Here is a 24,492-nt window from a genome sequence, read left to right on the forward strand (position 1 = left end):
CCCACAGCCGATTCTCTGTCTTATTTCCGTTGTTCTCTGTCTGATTACAGATCCAGCTGATGTTGGAGCATTTCATCCTCCCAATGAATCACTGGACATTTTTGTGCTCACATAATAGGTTCATTGTACCACAGCTCTCACAGGAAGTCTGACTGAAGTCTGACTGAGTTTAGCCATGTCTCCGTAATTCTTTGATATATTGTATCATTTATGTGTCCTGACAGTCTGAGAAAGACTTAGTCTTTTGTGTTTATATTATATTAACCCCATTTTTATTTTCATTAATGGTATTATAAATTTGTTGGTGGCTGACCGTACCCAGTTTCAATTTAAACGTTTCTATTCTTTGACAGATCTGCGGCCTAATTCGCTGTCCAGAAAATCGTCTCCTTAAAAAAACAAAAAAACAAACAAAAAGAAGTTATCGCTATTTTGCAATAACTCCTCCGGGCCTTTAGGGGGAGTAGAGGCAGTATGAGCTGTGCGCAGCCGGATGTTGACAGGCTCTCTGCTGTGTTTGAGCTGTAACTGTTACCGCTATCACGTTTCTCGTAGTCTCCACATCTAGAACTTTCCTGTCACTCCAGAAACAGTGCACATCCACAGAAGCAGATGGCAACCGAACGGTAAGTTCATCGAAATCTATCAATGAACTGTTCTTATAGCAGCAGACATTTCTTTTCTTTCGGTTATTTAACGCTAACTTGCTTTTTTGTTGCTTTTAGCAGCTTCCCCGATAGCTTCATTGACGAAGATCCACAGAAAGCTCTGCAGGTAAAACACTAGTCTCAGTTAGCCACAAACAAGTTTGCGCGATGCACGGTGGCTCTTGCAGGATGTCCATTTAACGTTAAATTCAGTGGACTTACTCTAGAAAGGAAATTGAGCAATACCCGTGGTGTTTGTGTTTCTGATATTACCAACAAGCTAGCGACGTTAGCCAACGTGTTTGCTAGCCCTATTTAGTTATGAATAAAAGTAATCCCAGAATCGCTTCGTTATCATATCAAACGGTCACCTGTTTCTTTAATACCATTAAGAATTAAATATGTCTCATGCGTGAGGAGGTATTACTACATAACGTTAGCTCGAAATAGTCTGCTTGCTGGATACTAGCCCTGTCATCCTGACATGAAGTTGTGTCAACTGTGAACAGACTAAACCAGTGAAGTTTATTTCTGCTGTTTTAAAAGCCTCTGGTGAATCTGCGGTTATTTATGTGACTAACCGGGGCAGTATTATGAAAATCATTACAGTTTGCAGGAATAACACAGATTCGAATAGATTTACGGAGAACTGCTTGTTCTGTAAAGATATCCGACTGCGAAAGTGAAAGTTGCAGATGCATAACAGCGCTACTTTCGATTTAAGCATTTTTCTAGAAGTTTTTTTCTTGCCACAATTCTTGAAGCTGAAAACACGATTTTAAGCCCTTTATACAATAATAGCAACCTCGTTATTATTTTCAGGAGCTTAACGAGGCCTTACAAGGAGACTCAGACAACGCTGAGTGGTTTTGTCAGCGTGCCTATGCCCACATACTGCTCAAGAACTACAGCTGTAAGTCTGCACAGCACATGTGGAAACAGACCACACTAATAGCATTTTTGATGTATTATGAAGTGCATGAACATTATGTGAGCATTACAAATACCTGTTGTTTAGCTCTTGAGGTTTTACATTGCATGTGACTTAGCCTGGACATATGCACTGCATAAAGAAACATAGTAATTTTTTTATTTTTGTTTTGTGTCCACAGGTGCTGCTGATGACGCCAAGAAAGCACAACAGCTAAAACCCAGCCTCTCCCTTGCTTTCATGCGCACAGGGTATGGACTGTGAAATGCACGCCTTTACATAGCAGTTTTCTAGCCTGACTGACCACCCATAGGGTCAAATTTTCTAAAAGGGGCAAAATGGCAAGTGAGGACAATCCCCAAATAGTGCTCGCAGGTGTGGTTAGTTTTAAAAGCAATGTACAAATATACTTTACACTACAAGAAAAGCTTAAAAAACACTGTGGGCCTTCCTCACATCCATGGCCTATTCAGAATAACCAACCTAACCCACAGGGGTCCACCCTGGCATGCAGATGTTTAGCTCAGTTTAGACTGCACTTCATTCACCGTTTGATATGTTCATCTCACCACTTTAAAAAAAAAAAAAAAAAAGGTAAATTAACAAAAATAATAATTAAAACATATAGTTTAATTGATTAAAAAATTATCCCTTCTGACACAAACGCACAGCCAGCTTTATTGACAAGATGGGATGAAACATGCTGTGTATGGCTCATGTTTCTGATGTTATCTGACGGTTGTCACAAAATGTCTTTCAGCTCAGTGATTTCAATTCTGAAGGCCTTTTGTTCAGTGCTCCCCCCACACCCCAAACCTGACCTCTAACATAAAGGAAAATTTTGAAAACCTGTCCTCGTCCATCAAACAAACTTCAGTTAAAGCTTTGTTTTGACACACAAGTCACCAAGGTCGTACTGTCGTGCTTTTTCACATTCTTCATGTCAAGCGGGCCTTGGAGGAGTCATCTTGGCCTTCGTCTCATCATGTTTGAACTATTGTAATCCACTCTACTCGGGTCTCAGACAAAATTCAGTCACCCGCCTTCATCTCATTCAAAACAAATTCACAGAGACAAGACAAAGTGATTTAAAGTTGAGCTGATTTGAAGCTTTTATTAAAGTTGTATTTGTTGTTACTTTAAAACCATGCATGGGCTCATCCTACCCGCACTGTCGATTTAGTTGGTTGGTATTAATTGAGCGACTGGCTGCGTTTGTCGGGTCAGACAATTCTAACGGTTCCCACAATACCCTCATTACATAGGTGTTTGAGTGTTTTCATAGAAAATCTATTTTTACTGCCCCTTTATTATTTCTTTTTGTTGTGTTTATTAACCTGTTATTCACACAGCATGTTCAGATTTTATGCCTTGTTTTAATTTGTTGCCTCTTTGTTTCTATATATTTATCATGTTTTGTAAAGCAATTTGTAACTATGTTTTATATTTTTTTTCTTTATTGTTCTTATTACGTGGTCACAATATAAGTTTGGTGTGGTTGCATTATGTAAAACTTAACGTTTTACGCCTTGCAATGTAAGAATTGTCGGAAACTTTTAAAGTTATACTAGTAAAAAGTCTGATTTCTGCGCTTCCTCAGAAGTTAATCCACAAAAACTACCAAAACATTTTGCTTTAACACGGTAAATCATACAGATGTTGTTTGTCAGATAAAGCTGCGTTTATTTTTCCAAGATTGTCTGATCTAAGTTCATGTGGCATGTTTTTCTCGCCCAACTGCAGAATAGCCGAATATCACCTGAACAACTATGAGTCAGCGCATGCAGCCTTCACTCAGGGACACCAACTGGACGGTGAGTGCAGCTCATTTTGGCCTCAAGTGCAGGTTCCTTAATTCCACTGTGTACCAACTACTGTTCGCAGCAGTGTCCTGTCCACTTTGCTCTCCTCATTGTTTTCATGGCTAAATTTTGGGCCTTATCTTTAGGGCTTTTTTTTTTTTTTATGACTTACACAGTGACGACCACCTTAGCCAAAGGCATTATGTTTTTGGACATCTTACATCCATGCGTCACATTCTGGAGAACAAACCTCTTTTTTTTTTTCCTTTTTTTTTTCTCTCGTATTTGGCACAGATGATCACTTGGTCTTATGGATGAACTGCATAGGTTTTGGTCATCTGAGGTCAAGGTTACTGTAATCTTACCATAACAGCAGCATTATTTTGCGGTTTGTGACAGACAATTATGAAACTGTGACAGTTTCATACAGATAAAATAACAAAGTGATGACCATTTGAATACAGAATGTCAAGTCTGAGTAGGCTTGGATGTAGACTGTAATTCGATGATGTGGTCAAACTCCCCGCTCTCCATTCAGTTTTTACATTAGAAAAGCCTGCGTGTTCTTCACATGTGTGTAGTTGGTGCTTGGGTAGTTCAACATATTTGCAGATGCATTGCTCCAAATCTTTGCATGTCGTTACCACATGGAGAGCAGTGGAATAGTTGGAAACCATTAGCATTAACAGGCATTACAGTGGTATCACCTGTGCTTGCCCAACGCAGTAAATCAAATGAAAACCCACCATGAGAACTGTATTAGTGCTACGTATTAGTGCTGTGAATGGCGTCTGACGGTTGTCCTTAACACACAGTACTGGGCTTTTTTTTTTCCTTCTTTTTTTCTTTTTTCAGTCTCAGGGGCTTCTAGACCAATACACCATCTTAAAGAGGTGTACATACAGGAGGTGACTACACAGACCACAGACAGTCAGTGTCAGTGACATCCAGTAACTTAAAGCCATGGCTGGTGAAATAACTGCTGGCAACATGAGGTGGCTTGTCCTGTGTTAAACTATTCTCAACTTTAAGGCAACAGATCGAATAACAAAGGATCCCGTTGATGGACATATGACAGATTAGTAATAAATTTAGGGGTTACCTTGATGACCAGTACCTGGAATGACTGCTAGTGACCAAACGTCAGCTACAAGGCATACTTCACAGGCCAAACATTTCCTGTTTGGATCCTCCTTTAGAAGTCTTAAAGCAAGTGTACTTCACTGTCTCAGGTTTGTCTTTTTTAAATCTAAATCTAACATGTCCTCAGAGTTGTGGTGTATTTTTTTTTCCAAATTCCAGTATTGCAATAATCCCACTAACACTGTTCCAAAAGAGTGCTTGAACATTTTGGGAATTGGATCGGCTGCACATTATTTTACAAGTATTTTCCCAGTACTTGGTGACAAATGTATAACAGGACTATATGTTTAGCTGTCTCTCATTTTATGAATGAACTCGGTGCCTTCAGTTGGACTTCATATGAAAAAAAATTTTTTTTTAATTATGCTAAACTCAGTCGCCAGTCGGCCACTATTGATTTAGCTGGTCACCCCATGCAAGTAAAGTCTTTACATGGGAAGGAATGTTCCAGAATAATTAAACTTCTCCAGCATACAGTCAGTTAAGTATAGCTGGCCTGCATAGTGTGAATAAAGTGATACTAAAGCATTAATGTTAGTTAGGCTTCAGTGTTTGATAAGCACATTGTACACAAATATTTCCTTGCAGTACAAGCTGTCATTGTGCTTCTCACAGGTGAAATTATGGAGCATTGACTGATTAGGGCTTTAGTGGCAGTTTGGCAAGTTGCCCGAGTGTCTTCAAGGAGCAGTTAGTGAATTTGTTTTTAGAAGTAAATCAGTGGGAGATGAAGAAAGACTTAAAATAATGCACAGTTAAAAACAAACAAAAAACAAACAAACATTGCTGTGATGCAAGAACTTTATTTTCCAACTACCTTCTTCAGGCATGTACAGTGTTTTTGGACATCTGCTTACCAGGTCAGATTATGAGTGATTTCCTGATTTAGATGAAATGCCTTGAAACGAATACCTTCAACCTTGACTGGCCTTTACTTCAAGGGGACATGAAATGCTACACACATAAAGGCTAATTTAACTCACGGAGCCCTGCTCTCAAAAACTGACATAGATGTAACTCTGTCTGTGGAGCTGGATTTAAGCAATAAGCGCTTAAAGTTAAAGTTTTGCGAACACATGTAGCGCCATCCTCAGTCAGTACGAAACGTTATGTCACGTGGTTGGTTTGGTGCGGCTAATAGACTTAGTTTATGTTAACTAACAGGTGACGGAATTGATGGCTCAGAGGAAAATAAGGACACTAACAATAAAAATCATTTTAAGGGATTACATACAGCACCAAGGGCGGATAGCACAAAAGTGATCGGGAAAGTCCACCTGTTAGCTGTAATGTTCAGTTTTGTAAAGCACTTTATGAATGAGGACTGTGATATAAATTAGCCTTTCTATGTGTTGTGTTTCATGTCCTCTTTAAAGCACTTGAGACTTGAGTAACCAGCTACTGATGCAGTTATGTGTTTTCGTAATGACTTTTTGTGTTGCAGTGTTTGCTTAGTGTTAAACATGTAAGAGTGTTTATTCTTTTTTTGCAGATTCTGACAAAACCTTTGAGGTCTGGATCAAGCGGTGTGAGGAGATGATGGAAAGTAAGTAGCTCTCTCTGTACTGTGCAAAAGTCTTAATCCAGCCATTGTTTGCAATGGCTCATCAGGCTTTCTGAAAGTCTTTCAAAGTTTCTCTTTGGACATTGGCTACTTTTTCACTCATTTTCAGTCCACTCCTTGTACCTAACAATTTTCAGAAGAATCAGGTTTTATTCTTTCAAGCTAACACTTGACCAGTGAATCTTTTACACATGCAAAATGCATCTAAATCAAGGCATGAAGCAGTGACATATCTACACATAACAGACAACTTGGCAAAGAGCAATTTTAACCCCACAGCCAAAAAAGGCTGATGGGGTTTGTCGTCACCCCGGTGGGCGGGTGGCATGAGCACCCAAGATTGTGAACACAATAACTCGAGAACGAGGCAATATAGGATTTTCAAATTGATATTATAGGTGCATCGTCTAAGAGGCTGAGGGATAGCACTGGTCACTGCAAGTATTTTTAATTGTCTGTAGTAGGGCTGCCATGATTAGTCGACTAGTCACGATTACGTCGACTATCAAAATCGTCGACGACTGATTTAATAGTCGACGCGTCGTTTGAAGCTTTGTAAGATCACAAAAGACGCAGGAATAAGTAGCAGGATTTAAGAGTGTAATAATGGACTGAAACAGAAGATGGCAGCACTGCATGCACAAGGATGCCAGCTGCCGTTAAACCCTGAAGAAGCAGCTGTGTCCCAGAATTCATAGCGCGGCCCAGCTCAGTTTCCAACAATGGCGGCAGCTAGTTAGTTTTAATATTACTCTTATTATTCTTTCTGGGTCACAAAATAAACGTTTAACATATCTTCAGGCGAGAATGTAGCTGTGTAAACCTCAAATATCTGCTCAGTTTATCAGGACACCACATATTTTCAAAAGCGCTCCGACGTTTTCAGAGACGTCTGTTACCCACTAGCTCGATAGCTAGCCGGGGGCAAGGCTAACTAGAGCCGTGAGAACACCGGACTCCCGGAAAATCGTTTTCAAACCCACCGCCGTCTTTCGCTACTCAGGTTAAACATATATAAGTCACTTAGATAACTTAAAGATGTTATTGTTGGCTTTTTTTTTTTAGTATTTTATTTGTTCCTGAGTAAATCGGTTTGGCTGAGATTAAAGTTATAGTTTTTACACAGCTGAATAAAAGTCAAACAGACAGCTGATTATCAGAAGTGTGAGTGAGATGCTCGAGAATATACTCCGGTGTCCCGTTATATTTTAGATTGCAAGGAGTTTATTAAACTCTCCCTTACTTATTAAACTTCACCGAAACTTTATTTTTAGTTAGCACATACCTTAAACACTTAAAGCTGTAGGCTAATGATAGTTCTATAAGAGCAGATGCATGCTGGTGCAATAAGCTGTATGTTTTACGTCCAATGGATGCATGATCTGATTAGTCGACTAATCTCAAAAATAATCGGTGACTAGTCGACTATCAAAATAATCATTTGTGGCAGCCCTAGTCTGTACGCACTTTGCCATTAGGACTCTGTAACAAAAACACATTTTATTTCCATTTCTTTAGTTGAATCTTCAGAAAATGCCAATGATAACACAGTCTGGCATTTTCACACTAACAAGGTGAATCCTGAAGAGCTGTTGTCAGAAAACTTGTCATCGTGTGCACAGTGTGTTTTGTGTGTTTGATTAAAAACAGATAAGATAAAAAGTAGAAATAGGAAGAAATAGGAAAAGACCTGACACAGGACCTGAAAGATGTGGAAATCAAATCAAATTTCTCAAATTTTTTTGAATCAAATGATTCAAATCATTGTGGAAATCATCTGGAAATCTGCTTAATATTCATATAATTATGAACACAGAAAATTACTATTTGATGTCGAGCCCCCATGCAGTAACATCTGGAAAGCATTTGATTGACAACAGCTTCATTGTATAGCAGGACACACTGTCAATGCAGTAAAAGCATGGCTGGATAGAAAAACACACAGTGGAACACTGTCAGTCATGGATTGGCCTCCCCAGAGCCCAAACCTCAACATTACTGACTTACAGAAATGACAAAAAACGAGTTCAGGCTGTGCTGAAGAATAAAGCTGCCTTTTTCAGTGAAGGTTTCCATGTTTCAGTGAACGACTGGACCTATTTGTAGCAAAATATAAAGAAATTATAGGGGGCTCAAGACTTTTGCACAACACTGTAGTTTTATGGAACTTTGACCAGTAATAATGCATCTGAAGTTGTGGGGGGTGGGGGGGGGGGGGGAATCTGTGTTGTAACACCCTAAATGTAAGTAAACAAAATTGCCTGGGGTACTTTTAGTTCAAACAAGCTTCAGACTTGCAAACTTTAACTTGTGCAGTATATCCTATTTACTGCCTGCCATCAAACGCGCAGCTAAATGGCACAGTCAGGGAGCAGATCAGCCCATCTGATCAAACAAATGAGCACGCACACGTCCACGGATCTACAGTATGCGCTCACAGTGGTGGAGGCTGAGCTGCTTAGTCCAATAAAAGATGCATGCCATGTCTGCGTGGTGTGTTTCTGTTTGCTGCTGATGCCTGGGCCCTCTGGATCATCTCAAGTAAACAAGAGCATGAGTTTTGACAAACACGCTTCACACCCGCGTGCATACGTACTCCCAGGAGTGCGTGATTCATCAGAGTTAACGTTACTGATGTTTGAAAGCCCCCGATGAGACCCAGCCTCTTTGATAAGCCGGCTTGCAGACAGCATACACACACACTCTTACTGCTCACACCGGGAACAGCCTCTTTTTTTTTTTCTTCTTTTTTTTTCCTGGTGACTGTGTTTACTGCGAGCAAACACACACACACACACAGCACCTGGTTATTCCATCACATGTGGAACCCCGCATGCATCAGAACACACAGTCGCACACAAGCAGCCCCCCCTTCCTTGTCACTTCAAGCTCGACCTCATTAAGACAACATTAACACGCCTCCTATCATCTCATCTATCTATGTAATGAAGTCTGTGAATAATGTATGACAGCATGCTGGTAAACGGTGTTTGGGCTCGCTCTGGCTCACAGGGCTTTTAATGGGCGTGGCTAGACCAGTAAACAAACTGGTGGAGAGGCTCAGAGAGTGTATGTGTGTGTCTGTTTATGTTGTGTTGTGCCTATTGTCCGTTATTCACCTATAGATACATTTAAAATTGGCGCTGGAACCTCTGCTCTTATCCAGTAATCTAATAGTCATGTTTTAACAGAGATCAGTGAAGCCAGTTATGGGTGTATTAAATGTTTCGAGCTGAAAGCCCACCTTTTTTCCTTTTTTCCCTCTACAGATAAAACACAAAACAACAACGTCAACACGGTGAGTTTCTCTTTGAGGCCACCTGGGGGCATTGTTGCTCTCAGCATCAGCACGGCTTTGTCCACGCTTTGGCTTCAAACAAGGAAGCCATACTAAGCTTCTTTTGTTGTTGTTGTTATGGCTTTTTTTCACCCCCCCCTCCTCGTTCCTGTGCTTTTCTGTCTCATCCATTTGCTTTCCCACCACGTCCTCCTCTCTAATTGTCATCTCGTCTCGTGGGCTGAATGACCCAGCAGACACCAGCGGCTCCACCTGTGAAGTAAGTGCACAAATGTAAATACGCCCTATCTGGTATTGCTGTTTATTTATTATACAGAGTTAATATTCAACCGAGCCTCAGTGCTTCAAAGCAGCCCCTTTCTTTATAAAAATGTAAATCCCATGTACACAGAAAATATATGTTAATGAAGATGGCTGCTTTTTAAAATTATTATTATTATGCATGAAATCTCCATTTTTGTCGCGATAAGTGGATTAAGGGGTCAAATTCAAATAAGTCTTCCTGTGCCGTTAATTCTTGTGTTTTAATCGTTTGTCTTTCAGGCACGACTGGTACCAAACAGAATCGCAAGTCATTGTCACAGTGATGGTGAAAAATGTACCCAAGGATGGCGTGCATGTCAGCTTCATGGAAAAGGAGGTATAAACACACACTTGAATGCTGTGTTGAGTCTCTGTTTGCTCTGTGTGTGGAGCAGAGATGGGTTAGCTCTTGGGTGTTTCCTCAGGGGGGCCCATTAGATGGGTCTCTCTCTCTCTCTCACACACACACACACACACACACACACACACACACACACACACACACACACACACACACACACTCCCCATGGACCCAACTATGCCTCCAGTGGTGCCTTGTTAACATTGCCCCCAAAGTACAGATCTAAGAACAATTTACCCTCCCCAGCTTCTCCAACCTCCTAATTGTCTATAGATGGAAGGCATAACTGATCTAGGATCAGCTGCAGAACCCTCTAGGGACAACCTCCCTTTCTTACTCTTTCTTACTCTTTTACTTTCTGCCTTTTGCCTTCTTTCCCTCTCTCCGAGGGGTAACTGTGGGGCACCCCAGGGAACAGCTTTGTCTTTCCTAATAGAATAACAAACTGAATTTACCCCATTTCAAAAGAAATTGTTCACTCGCTTCGAATCACACAGTCACTTGTTAAGCTCCTTCCGTGGTGCAAACTACAGATAAGTTCATATATTTTTTACTAGGTCAGTATACAAAAGAAATTAAAGATGAAAGGCGGCGGTTCCATTTATTTTCCCTGGTGACTGCGTTTGCAGAAGCTGTATACCTACAGACAGCGCAGGAATTCAACTTGAAATGAATATTAAGGCTTTGATAGTTTTGTGGAATTGCCCAAAAGCAACTTAAGCTAACTTTCGAAGCTTTTATCCTCAGTGAACTATTTTTTTTTCTTTTTTCCTCATTCATTATGGGTCCAAAATCAGAAAAGTCCACTTTTAGTGAAGCGTTAGGTTGCAGATTACAGTTGAATACACTGCTGGGGCAGTGTGCTGTTGATTCGAAAGGAATGAAGTACAAGACTGCATGAGTGTCACATTTGCCAAGTGATGAGCATGTTAGAAGTGTGAGGGTTTGGGCCGTAGCTGAAGCCCTGTCCCTCTAAAACAACAAGCCGCCCACCTACCCTGCCCGAGTGAGTGACAGGCCGTTAGGAGCTGTCTGATGCCCCCTCGTCACTGGTCACTGTGTGGCTGAGGGGGACAGGTTGAGGATACTACTGGCCGTCACACCAGCCACATCAGATGATCATTCTCATGGACACTCTGACACCTTCGACCCCCCCCCCCCCCCCCCCCCCCCTTATCTCTTTTTTCTAAGGATCGCTGTGCCATAAAATCTGTATACTGATGCAACAATTCCAACTTGCAGATGGTTCCATATTTATTTATTATTTATACTTCGTGGACATGGTCCTACCTTTAAAACCATGTCATATGTGTATATTTCACAAATTGTATACTACCAAAGCTAATGCCAGTATATAAAGGGAAATAACTTATATCTTTTGTGTGTGATGCCTTCAGATGTCTGCCACAATACAGCTGCCATCAGGGGATAACTACAACCTCAACCTCCACCTTCTACACCCTGTTGTCCCCCAACAGAGCAGCTTCAAGATCCTCACCACTAAGGTATCACTTTAACTTTAGCTAGCGGAGTTAATGTGCTGTAAAAAAATCTTTAACTGTTTCCCCCTTGGACACCTACTTAGTTTGGAAAATACAAACAGATTTACCCCCTGAGTGGTTTGTGTCACATTTCAAGCCTGACTTCAGAACATACATTGATTGCGTGTGATCAGAATTTGGTGAGGGTGATCTCTAACTAGGGCTACCCTTGGGAAAACCCAATGGTCAACAAACCATGTCTTTGTTGAAATTTAATGAGGTGGCAAAACCCGTCATTAAGGGTTCGAGAACAGTCGTCAAGGGTCAAATATCATCTTTGTGGGGGAAACACTTAAAATTCCCACCATTGTTTTTAACAGTAGCAGCTGTGCATAGTTACATTGAGAATGATTTTAGTGTTTTGACAGGTTTAAAAGACTTTTTAAATGTTCTCTTTTTTTAATCAAGACCGATTCATGAAGCAGAACCAGACCACACGTATCAGACCTGCAGTTGTGTTAAGGGTCCATTGTTCTGTAAAATGTACTTTGAAAATATTGAGACGTGTGTATTCTGCTTGCTTTTTGTCCAGTCTGGGGTCACAGTGACCCCGGCTGACCAACACTCAAACAGCTGAGATGATAAATGGCCTCATACGGGGTGATGATGTGCTTGCCAGAATACAGTTTATCATTGCCAGGTCATTTCTGGAATCTTTTTGAATTTTTAAAAAGGTGTATTCAAGCCACGGAGAATCCAGGAAATACTTTGAGATGCTTTCTGTACACAGCAGACTCGACTTTGGCAGAAAATAAGTCTGTGTGCCACTTTACAAATTTTTTTTAGTAGCAAAAACACAAACAAACGAGGAAGAAACAACATTTTTAGGTCATAGAAACACTTCCACTGAGTTTTTGAAAGTCAACGAAAAGTCATTGAATTTTACTCTGAATCATTGGGAGCACTGTGTTTATCCCTGCCACGCCAATAGTTCCTCTCAACAATAAAGCAGCAGACTATCAAACATGTCGGGGGACGCGTTTTATGCCGCTGTAAAGGGAATAGGACGTAGTAATGCTGCACGCTGTAGAAATGTTGTTATTGCTCTGAAGTGCAGATGCATCGGATGGCGTGTTGGTTTCTGTGGATTCAGACTTTTCTTTATTAAAAAGAAAAGATAATGAAGCGGGTGTCAGATGGCAGTAAAAAGGCAACGTGGAAAAGCGTGCTAATGCGAGTTTAAGCAGCTTAGTGAAATTGTGACCGATCATTACTTTGGTTACCACTCTGAGATCAACATCTTAATCTCTCCAGTGATTTAAAGCAGTATAAAGTAGACTGTCGCTACCTATAATTCCTTAATGCTGGTAAAGCTCACTGCAGCTGGAGCAGAAATGAGAAAATCCACTCTGGCTGTATACAGTGCGGCTCCTGCGGTTCATCTGTGCAGCTAACAGGAGATTCACACATATGCACAAATCCTCACTCCTACACACACACGGCTGTACGCGCGGAGTTCCTCAACCCTTTTTAAGGTGATTATGGACCTAATGAGTAGGAAGGGCACTTTTTACTATAGACTAATTAGTGTATATTATAGAAGATGTGGGTTAATGAGTGTGCTGGCTGAGTGTGTGCTGATTCAGGGTTTAGACCCCTGTCAGGCTTTAGCCTGCAGATCAAAAGACAGCCTTCTGTGTGACTTGTTTTGATTGGTTGGTTGTGTTTTCTTTTTTTCTTCATCATTAACGAGGGGATTTTTTTTTTTTTTTTTTTTTTTTTTTTTTTTTTTTTTTTTTTAGGGCATTGATCATTCCGGTCTTGTCAATACAGAACTCCATCAAGCTTTGCTCTTTCTCTTGACTCTTGTTTAAGAAGCATCTGTAGATGCTGCCTTTTTCAAGTTATTTTGTTTAAAGAAATCAGCTCCTCAGAATGTAATTTATACTAAAGAAATTATAGAACTATACAAGTTTCTGGCCTGAATCTTGAACCTCAACAGTTTGAGTGTTTGTTTTTTTTTACCCAGCCAGTTAGAGTTGAGTTTCTCATTTTTTGATCAGTTTTCCTGACTTTTAGATTTAACGTGTGAGTCTTACATATTTGAAAAGTGGGTAAATACTTGATATTGAAATGACTCTCATCGTTTACTTACCAAAGTTAGACTCGACATGGAGAAAAAGTTTATCGCTTATAGTTGATAAAATTATAATCTTCCGAAGTATTCCATCTGCAGGTAGCTGACCTTTATGGGAAATGAAAAAGAGATGAACAAAATGTACCGAAGCCACCTACAGAAGCAGAGAGCGGTGGAATGAAAATGGTATTTATGCAGATGATTAGAATACTAAAGATGAGTCTACTCATCGGCGTTATATAAATGTCTTATCAGCAGACAGAACAGCACTGATGAAGCGTGTTGTGATTTATTTATTTTTTCTTCCCCCAAATACAATTATCATTAAGTTTGCATTCAGGCTTGATGAACACACTCCACAACAACCCCGCCTCTTGTTTGTTTGATGCAAATTACTGGGCTTTGCTCAGGTCTTGGTCTTGCCTCTGTGCTATGTTTAGCTACGTCAGCTAACTTTGAGGATTTTGAACGCAAACATGTCTGTTGCAAATTGCATGACCTGAACAAAGTGAACGCTAAGAGACGTGTAAACCTGCGTTAAGATGTCATTTAACAGCCTTTTCTTAAATGGAGTTTGCGCACTTAAAAAGCCTGCTTTTTAAGACCTTCTCTAATGAAAATCAAGTCTGTGACCTTGGTGATGCGTCTATACTTTTAGTGAGTCATTTATGGGTGTGTTGGCCTCACTTTCCTGCTCTCACATACACTCGTGCAGTGAAGCCCACAACAGAAAGGTAAAATGAAATATTAATCAAGTTGATGAAAACACATCGACGATAAACAAGATGAAAAATAAATAAGAAGAAAATAACACACATTTTTTTGTCCTGTTCAAAGAGAAAAGGAAAAACAAAGAAACTGTTTGCATTGCAGGCGCGAAATACATCCCCACTGTCAAACCCTGTGCTGTTAGCTTCCTCGATGCTGTGTTAGCTCAGCTGTTTAAAAACCGGCGCACTGAACACATCAGCTTATTCTTAGAATATCTGATATTGCTTTTTGGTCCAGCGTCGGACAGATAGCCGATCCAAGTATAGGATTGGAACGTTTGTGATATACACCCAAGAAGGTAAAAGTCTGACTTTACCTGGTAAAAAGGTGTCACCCATTGAGATGAACCTACCTCACTCCCATGATGTATAATCCTGTTCTCTGTGAACAGGACTAAGCTGCAAAGCAATTCTGGTATAAGTGACACAACTACAGTTATAAATTTTCCATTTTAGAGGCCCAGCAAATGAAAAACAAAAAATAAAACCCAGCAAACAAACTCAAACAAAATCACTGGAAAAGGAGCAACTCAGAATTAGATCGGTAATGTTCGGAAAGTGTGAAATGTTCAAGAGACGCTCTGACCCAGGCGTCTGACCAGCATCAGTTTGTCTCAAACTCTGTCAAATCTTCACCCTCACCCATTTTTCCTGCTTCGAACACATCAACTCTGGCTATTAAATGTTCACTTGCTCCCTAATATAGCCCATCACTAACAGCTGCCACGATGAAGCGATAATCTGTGTTATTCACTTGAGCTGTCAGTGGTCATAATGTTATGCCTGATCAGCGTATACCCAGAGTGCTGTGAGCATCCAGGTATCTTGTGGAGGAGGCTTGGAGACGTTCTCCAGCATATACAGAGGCGGCGTCTTCTAATGTGTTCAAGTGAATCTTTTAAACAGATCAACTTGATGCACACAGCTCGTTTCTTCAGCCCCCAGTTGATTGATCGAATTAAGCCTGTTTTTGTCTGTTAGATCAATACTTATATATAAATATATATATCTCACTAGCAAAAACGAATCAAAAAAAGGTTTGTCTCACAAGATATAGTATTATATAAACAAAACAAAAATCTTTAAGCAAGCTGAGCCAGAGCGCACCTGAAAGCAATGAGGGGAGTTATTTAAGTTTACTTTGCAGCAAGGCCACAGGGGGACTGAAAGGGCAGTAGACGACGGTGGGTGCTGGAATTACATACTGTATGGTGTCAAAGAAGCAAAAAGCATAGAAATGGAGCACCACATAACCTGTATGTCTCTCTATATATATGTGATGTCTGTATTGTGAGCATTATATCCACTGGCTCCACTGTGTCGAATAGAAGCTGACCTGCACAGAAACTGCCCCCTTTCAAAAAAAAGCCACATTTCCTCTTACTCGCTTTCTCACTTTTCCATGGCAACAGCAGACACTGCATACCAGAGGTGCACGTGGGTTGCAGCTTAAACAAGGGCTCAGTCTTAGAGACACCGCAGCTGAAGATGGTCTTAGACTCCCTCTCCACCCACTGTTACTGTCTTTTTTTTATTTTCAGGCCTTTTTTCCCTTTATCCTCATTTACCTCCTTTTTCTTTTGCTAATTTCTTTATGGCTCTCTCACAGACAAACACACCTTCTGTCGTTCTCTCCGTGTGTGTGTGTGTGCGTGCGTGCGTGTGCGTGCGTGTGTGTGTGGATAGAAACACAAACACCGCCCTTCAGGATAACAAGAGAGGGTGTTCTCAAACCTTCCTGCTGTCCCACAAAGACCCAACTGTTCCCTGGTCCAGTAGGCTCCTCGGGCACACACGGCCCCCTTCCCCATGCACACATCACTCCAACAGTATAAGCCCTCATTGGCGATTCAAAAGTTTAAAATGCCATACGAACTCCTAACTCTTTATAAACTGGATGTGTGCGAGCCCATGCGCATGACAGCGTGAGAAAACCCTGAAATACTGAGCAGCTTTCTCGATGCATGTCTCATTTAAATATTTTGGAGCCGTTTCGTCTTTTGAAGCCAGGAAGCCACTGGGGGGATAAAAACATTCAAATGAACAACGGCATCAGCAAATCAAGTTTCTCCAGATTGGCATGCATCCCTAATGAGCGTTTAAAAAAAGAAGAAAAACGAACTGCATTTCCCTCAGAGCTGTTGACTCACAACCAATGTTGGTCTGTCTGTCTGTGTCTGTAACAGGCTGCCCTGCACTTTGTGCTCCACAGTGTTTACGCTTCATCTCCCCGCTGTCTTTAAAGACAACTTAGCAGGGGGAAGCTAAGCTGGGTGTGCACGCGTACACACACACACACACACTCTCACTCACTCTGGTACAATGACAGAGGCTGAACAGTAATCTTTCCACACACTTGTGCCATTTAAAGGAACTATTTGAAGTGTGCACGTGTGCGCGCGTGTCATCTCTAGCACATTATCGTCAGTGCGACCTCGTCCTGTCCTCCATCACGGCAAACATTCCAACCGCAGGGGTCACCGCGACAACGGGGAGCCAATTACACACCAGTGTGTTTGATCAGAACAGACGGCTAACGCGCACACGTGGGCGTGCACGCAAACACGCCGAGCGGTATCGGAATGAGCGCTCGCTCCTTCGTTCAGCTCGAAACTCATCTCTTTTGGGCGAACGGCTAAAGTGGCGTCTCCCCTCTTTAATTTGCACGCCTGTCAACGTCGAAGAACGTTTATGTGTATTTCATTTGTGTCCTTTTTAGCCGAGCTTGTTTCAAAATCCGCAGGCATCTGGGGAAAAAGAGGGAGAAGATGCCGGCCCCCTAGCAGGAAGGGGGGGGGGGGGAGCGACGATGGCTACAAACACATGTGACAAGCGACATGGGACCTCAGTGCCCCTCTGTAAATAGCATGTGTGCGTCTGTGTAGCACAGGATTGTATAGTCCAGCCTCTGGGGTCCTGTGGGTGGTGGCCCCTGATTGTGGCTCTGCTGTCACATCTCTTTACAAGCCTGTCATACACACAGAAACACACACAGAGAAACACACACACTGCGCCTGGCCTGCCATGTCCCTTAAAAGCTAGGAAACGCAGATGTGGCAGCAGATTAATGTTGTATGTCCTAGGAGCACACACGGAAACACACACTGTCAATTCGATGCACATCGCTACAAAAATATTATGTCTGGTAATTCCAAGTTAATACATTTAATTCTCTCAGCCTTTGATCCTTTGCTTTCACTGTCTTAGAAACTTAGAACTTTATAGGTTTCTAATTTAATGACAGATAGAATTTGATTACTGTATTTTTGACGCTCCTTCATTGGATTGCACAAAAAACATCACATGATTAAAAAAAAAAAGAAAAAAGAAAAAAAAAGATGAAGACGTCTTTAAATAGACTACAAGTTGTTTTGAGTCACTAGTGCTGCTACAAAAGCGGTGTCAGGCTGAACACCAGTTATTGGTGATTTGAACTAACGGTCTGATGTGCTCACGAGTCTTCAAAGCATCACGAGACCACTAACAGAGCTCAAAAGGCATCTACGCCCCAGACTGCAGGTGGATCTGTCAAAAACAAGTGTTTAATATGCCGTGGGGAGCTTTTGCAAAACCTAACTGATCGGCAAGCTTCAGTAAATAACCGTAGAAACATCTCCGGGATCATTTAAAAATTCTTTACGTTGCATTTTGGCCATATGTTTGTGTTTTTGAGGAAATTATGTATGACTGGTAGATCTTAAATTACTGCATTTCCAGTGAACTGGAGCTGATGTCTCAGTGTGCATGTGTGTGTGCAGCCTTTTGCAGACGAAAAGCTGTAGCACTCAGCATGCTTTAGTTTTGCAGTGTGGAGGGCAAGTTCGCGGTTCTCCATCCGAGAATGATCTAGAATGCAAACACAAGCTAATTTGATGAGTACATCATCCAGCTTTTACAGTGCGTGAAGTTTCCGCTCGGTGTTGGAAGTGAAGCTCGCTAAATTGAAGTTTTTAAACAAAAATGCACACTGGATAACTGTAGCTATGCTTTCTAAAAGCAAACCTTTTTGGATGCTCAGAAAATTGATGGCAGTCCCTTTATTTGTTAAAGCTGAAAGTCTGTGATTGGTGTACAGAAGTAAAAATGCCAAAACTGCGTGTTGGCTCAAACATGTGTGGAGCTACGTTGAAAGTCCTTTTCTGTGGAGGTCTTGCTTATTTAAGCAATGCAATGACAAAATACATTTTACATGTATTATTAAGGCAGCAGACAATTCAAAATATGACACAGTTTCTCGTTTTTGATCTTTTAAGATGTTTTCTGTGTGCGGTTTTTAATTAAACTTGGGCTTTTAAATAATTACCAAATGCCTTCATTCTGTCTTTATTTTCTATTTCACACAGCGTCACAGCGGCTGTGATTTTTGAGAGAATCAGATATCTCCCAGCACAGCTCTTCATGTTCCTACTGATAAGTTGATTAAGAGTTACATGCCAACCCGAGGATTAAGCTGCTCCACAGATGGTTGCGTAACATGCGCGAGATGAGGGGCGAGACACAATGAGCAATTTGCATATGCCGAAAACAATGCACGTTTTCAGGCTGCCTCACTTCACTTGGAAGATGTTCAAACTGTTGCAATTCTTTGCAGTGACAAAAAGTGAAGAAAGTAACAAAACAGAATCGGCGCTTGAATCGTGCGTCAATATTAAATTGACATTTTTTTCCAAAAGAAATTGTGGGATGCGAACCTCTTTTTAATTCTTAGAAACTTTCTGACAGGCACTTCTTTTGAAGCATACCAGCTTTTGTGTGTGTGCGAGTACCTGGGGGTGAGTAGACGGTGTACTAGAAATTAAGAATTCTCCCTTTTCGCACAATCCGGCTGGTCTGCTTAAAACGGCAATGAATTATTCCAGCAGTAACCTGTATTCTCAGGGGACACCTTGTGTTTGGGGTTTGTTTGTTTTTTTAAGCTGTTCAGCCCTTTGCAGCTGAGCCCAAAAGTTAATTTCGGACACTGCACAGATGCCTCGCGAGGCCCTTTGTGGAGCAGAAAGCGCTGACACACACCAAAGCGATCTATCAGTGTAAAGCCACTCGCACTAGCTCATCACCTCGGCGGAGAAGCTAGCAGCGGTCATACTGTCTCATTTCCCTCAATCTGCTCCCCTCGCTCACACCTCAGTCCGTGTCAGTCAGCCTCCCTGCCTCCCCGTCCCTAACCTCCTCTCTTGGCACCCTCATAAATGAATAATCACATCGCCTAGCAGAGCAGAAATGTTCCTTAATTGCGCCGACATCACCAGCTCTGTCTTTCACATGCACACATATCAAACACACGCGCCATTAATGGGTGAAAGTGGACTCTGTGTGTGTGTGGAATGTTTGTGGGAGGCGGGGGGACGCATGGAGCTGCTGCTCGCGTGTCTTGCTGCTATGTGCCCTGTCAGTGTGGCTCAGTGTTAAAAGCATGTGTCCATGTCCTCTCTCCCCTCATTGTTTTCTTCCTCTACCATGTTCTCCCGGTGTAATGATTCGGATCAGATGCTGCTGTGTGGAATTAGGATCTCCCGCCCTCCTCCCCCCCACGCTCCGTCTCTCACACTGGCCCCTCTGGCTGACAGGCATCTCGTTAGTGCAGTATGTCTGTCAGTGAGGTTTGAGATTGAGCTGTGCCCCCGCATATCCCTGATGTGTCTCTCTCTCCCGCTCACACACACACACAAAGTTGACGGCGGCGCTGAACAAGCCGGTCTCTCCGGCCTCAATAATGATCTGATGTCCCGAACTTTTAAGCTGCCACTTTAGTGGAAGAGTTATTTTCGTGCTACGCACCAAAGACAACGTTTTTTTTTCCTTTCTTTTTGCTTCTTTTTAAGAATCGTTAACTCCCTTTTTCTCCTCTCGTGTCTTCCTCCTCTTCTCCTCCGTCAGGTGGAGATCAAGATGAAGAAGACGGAAGCCGTCAGATGGGAGAAGCTGGAGGGAGAAGGACACGAGTCCAGCGTCAAACACTTCAATCCAAGTCAGTCCGCAGCTTCGACATTTGCCCTCTTCCACCCCACCTCCCACCACCAGACTGTTCTCCTGTGTCTCTCCTTTTCTCCCTTCTTATTTCTCCCTCTCTCTGCAAAGATCAATATAAGCTCCTGTGTTTGTCTGTTTTGCACTAAAATGAGAGTGGGCAGTCGAGCCCTGCTTAGAGTCTTTCATTAGTCTGACGGCGAAAGTGGGCAGTGAGAGGGAAAGGTATGACAGCGGAATATGACTCAGTATTTTAACCCACACATTCCTATTACTGACAGGATTAATTACTTATGTAAGTGTGTGTTTGAAGGGGGAGTAAAAGTTAAGTGGGGAGCCAAACTATGTTGTTTTTTTTCCCTCCAGCTCATTCTCTTGGACATCTTGTTTATTAGCGCTTGCTTTTAAATTGGACTGCGGTTTCATTTAAACATCATATTTGACATTTTATTTTTATGGCACTGCATCTCAGTTTGTCCACACTTGGCCTGAATCTGTCTGCTGTGCATTTTGCTGCTGTATTTATGTAAATCTGCGTCTGGATTACATTTCCTGCTCTCCCCCCCATCCCGCCATCTCTTGTTGGGATTATGGTGGGTGTATTGCATCCAGAAAAATATAGAAATCCAATCACAATGGGATTCTTCGCCATCTAAGTCGGACGATTCGGTGGCAAGGAGAGTGAAATTGGTTACGAGCTGACAGTTGAGTCTGTGCGCTGTGATTGGATGATAAAAGTCAGCGTATGTAATTAAAAATGTTAATGAACATTTGAAGTGTTTTCACAAAAGCAGTGAGCTCTTTTTATTTTGGGCTCTGATGGAATTTAAAGATTTCTTTCTTCATCAGACCAGTACCCCACATCGTCCCACTACACCTGCAAGTGGGACAAGTTGGTGGTGGAGATAAACGAGGAGGAGAAAAATGAGCAGGTGGAGGGAGACGCGGCACTCAACAAGCTCTTCCAGCAGATCTACTCGGACGGTTCAGACGAGGTCAAACGAGCCATGAACAAATCCTTTGTGAGTATTATGTTTAACTTGCGTTACGCGTGTTTCACACTGAAAACAGTCGTACACGTGCGTGGTCGCAAAAACGATCTCTTCTCAGTTCTAAAAGGAAAGGTTTAATATTCCTTCCTCACCGCCTCCATCGTAGAATCGGTGTATTGGTGTCTGCCTAGATGGCCACCTTTTATTTGAAGTGGACTCTGAGACGCATAACAGAGGTCAATAAGTTCAATCTTTGTAGCCTGAGCAGCCCACGTCTGGCCCTTCCTGTTTCATTTTTAAATCAGTTACACTTTTAACCTAAATCGATCCAATCTGTTAGCTGCTGCCACAGGACATCATATTTACAGGCTTTTGCAGTCTAATGTGTTACGTTTGCACACATTAATACAGGTAAAAACCTGTTTTAATGTGTGCTGTTATTTGTATAATTTAATGATAATTTATTATTTTGAATCAGAATTAAAGTCATGAAGAGAACAGAAAAACATTTCTTTTTTTTGCACTTTTCTTTCTTTTAATTAAAAAAAAATCTTATTTTAAACACTTTCCACTGACCGACAACAACACAGAGCTCTGGTCTCTGGAAGCAGTTGAAGGAAATTAAGAGTTTATGCTAGCTGACAGCTCTGGGACGGCTTAACTAACCCAGACTAGATGTAAAGTTGGCCAATTAGCAAATAACATATCAGGTCTTTTGAAGAAAAAAAAATCGGTTGAATATTTCAATGTTGTTGCTGTAGATCCTCAACCGATCATTTGCATTACTGGGGTATTGTTTCTGTTTTTAAAGAATGCCAGTGATCTACCTCATTGGTTCCTCCAGTCCGTGTATAGACTCGCTCAGCTCTGTTAGGTTTTGGAAAGACAATGGCCCAAAATTGTAATTGGCAGGTCAGATGTTTGGCCCCCCAAAAAAGCAAAATCATTAATTGGAACTGACCAAGACAATTATAAATTTGACTTTTGGCCCCTCAAATAAACTTTTGTTGTTGACTGTTAGTTTTCTAGCATGCCTAATTGACAGCAACCCACAGACTTACACAAACATCTAATTGGGGGAGCTCGCAACAATTATCAGAATAAGTTCCAGATTTAAAAAAAAAAATGCTCTCATTTTCTTTAGTTAAAGCTTTAGCGGTGCTATGAAAATGCAAAGCTCCATCAGTAATTATTTACACAATTCTCATTATATTGAGTGAACACACACACACACACACACACTGGGTTGATTGATGCAGCAGGAACAGATTGTCTCGTTAATGAGCGTGTATTAAAGTGTAATGAAGGAAGTGTGTATGATTGCAGCCAAATGTTGATGGATGAAGGCACGGATGGGCATTCATTAACGATATGATCTCATGATGCTGGAGAAAAAAGTATTTACTGTCATTTCCAGCATACAGCCTGAAGCCAGCTGTGCTTCGGTGTGATCAGTTGTCATTTCTGCATTTAGCTTAAACATCTTAAACACGAGTTCTTGTTACAAAACATCAGGACAATGAAAAGTTAAACGGTTACCAGTCACCTTGTACTTCAGCTGTGCTGCGGTGGACTTACCTGAGGCTCACTAGCAGAGAGAAAGTGTTGCATAACTGCTACTGAAAACCTGTGACTTCTCCTCTTTGTGCAGATGGAGTCAGCTGGTACGGTCCTGACCACCAACTGGGGAGATGTAGCCAACAAGAAAGTGGAAGTGAAACCGCCCGATGATGCAGAGTATAAGAAGTTCTGAGCGTCCCCTATTTCGCCATGACTCCCCCTCCCCCACCTCAGTTCATCATCTTTCTTGACGTCTGTCCACCTGAGCTACAGCGGGATTCGTCGTCGCCGCCCTGCAGCCTGCATGGCTGGCCACTGCTTCGCCTCTTCTTCGTGTTTGTCACTAAGTGCAGGGAGCCAAGCATTCCCACCATCACCCAAGCAAACTACATATGGCCTCTTCTCTGCAATATATATTCGGTTAATTAAGATGATCTGTTGAAAGGAATGATCAACATTACCTGATTTCTTTTAAAGGCCAATGAACTCAAAAGGGAACTGAGATCGGGCTTAAAATTGACGCGCTTCACTTCAACTTCCCCCCGCCCCTCCTAATCACTCACAGCCTTTATATTTGGGAGCCTTCTGTGACTTTGCAATATTAGTACTTGTATAAAAAAGTTGCTAAAACATTTGTGAACACTACCTTTAAACCAACTGATTGTGTTTCACAGATCATGCTTTTTTTGTTTTCCTCCTCTTTTTTGCACTCTGTAAAAACAGCAGTCCTCTGCAAAACAACTTATCTGGAAAGTGTGCGACATGTCTGGCTCGCCACCGGTCTCTCTCTCTCTGTGGGATTCAAGCTTCGGTGTAAATAAAAGATTTGGCTCACAAACTTTGCCCCGTGTTTTATGGTTTCTTGTCTCCCGGAAACCGTTTTCGAGCAGCTCGGAAAAGTCTCGCTCAAACACAAAAACGGCAATACATTACAACAGGGATCCGTGCTCTGTGATTATGTGCTGGGAGCGATGAAATGTGGTATTACTGATATGAGCTCAGGCAGTTGAGATACGGTTAACAGCTTGAGGATATGGTTTATGTATTGCGGGTTTCGATTGGTATCGAGTGGAGGAGCTCGGAGCTGCAGGTGAGGATGCGGCCCTGAGGTGGAGCGGTGATTTACAGAGGGGAGATGTGAGGGGAGCGGGCGCCTCCCCTGTCCTCCTATCGCATATATGCGGCAGCCGAAACTGTGAGGGGGCGTCCTGCCGAGGCAAGAGAGCATTAATATGGATCAGCCTCCTAACCACATCATCAAGCCTCTCACACTGAGTTAAGTGTTAAATTCATCACACATCGTTTCATCTCTCGTGACGATCAAACGCCCATTTGTGACTCTGGATGGAACTCTTAGCTTTGTAACACTTTTTTACACACTCACACTAACACACTCCTTCGCTATCCCTGACACACACACAAATACACCGCCCCCATCCTTACCCCCTACCCCCGCCTGAGGCAGCTCCGTGACATCAAAAGGAGCTAAGCGCTTTGCATCGTGGGTAAGATCTGGGAGCGTGACGGCTACAGAGT

At 41.9% G+C, this 24,492-nt stretch overlaps 1 protein-coding gene across 3 annotated transcripts; it reads left to right on the forward strand.

Annotated features, from left to right (window-relative positions):
• The first annotated feature begins 470 nt into the window (after positions 1-470).
• On the forward strand, positions 471-23,798 carry sugt1 (SGT1 homolog, MIS12 kinetochore complex assembly cochaperone). Of its 3 annotated transcripts, none has more exons than XM_026149028.1 (13): positions 471-626; positions 726-774; positions 1,470-1,560; positions 1,760-1,829; positions 3,322-3,392; positions 6,016-6,069; positions 9,357-9,385; positions 9,619-9,644; positions 9,929-10,025; positions 11,447-11,554; positions 20,315-20,405; positions 21,254-21,426; positions 23,048-23,798. In XM_026149028.1, exons 1-13 carry the CDS (start codon positions 613-615, stop codon positions 23,147-23,149), a joined length of 975 nt encoding a protein of 324 aa, XP_026004813.1. In that variant the 5' UTR covers positions 471-612; the 3' UTR covers positions 23,150-23,798. The 3 variants fall into 3 exon arrangements, with proteins under 3 accessions (XP_026004813.1, XP_026004815.1, XP_026004814.1); XM_026149030.1 differs by having other exon boundaries at positions 729-774; XM_026149029.1 differs by having other exon boundaries at positions 472-626; positions 9,622-9,644.
• The last annotated feature ends 694 nt before the right edge of the window (positions 23,799-24,492 follow it).

This window comes from Astatotilapia calliptera, chromosome 18, assembly GCF_900246225.1.
Source record: "Astatotilapia calliptera chromosome 18, fAstCal1.2, whole genome shotgun sequence".
Taxonomy (NCBI): domain Eukaryota; kingdom Metazoa; phylum Chordata; class Actinopteri; order Cichliformes; family Cichlidae; genus Astatotilapia; species Astatotilapia calliptera.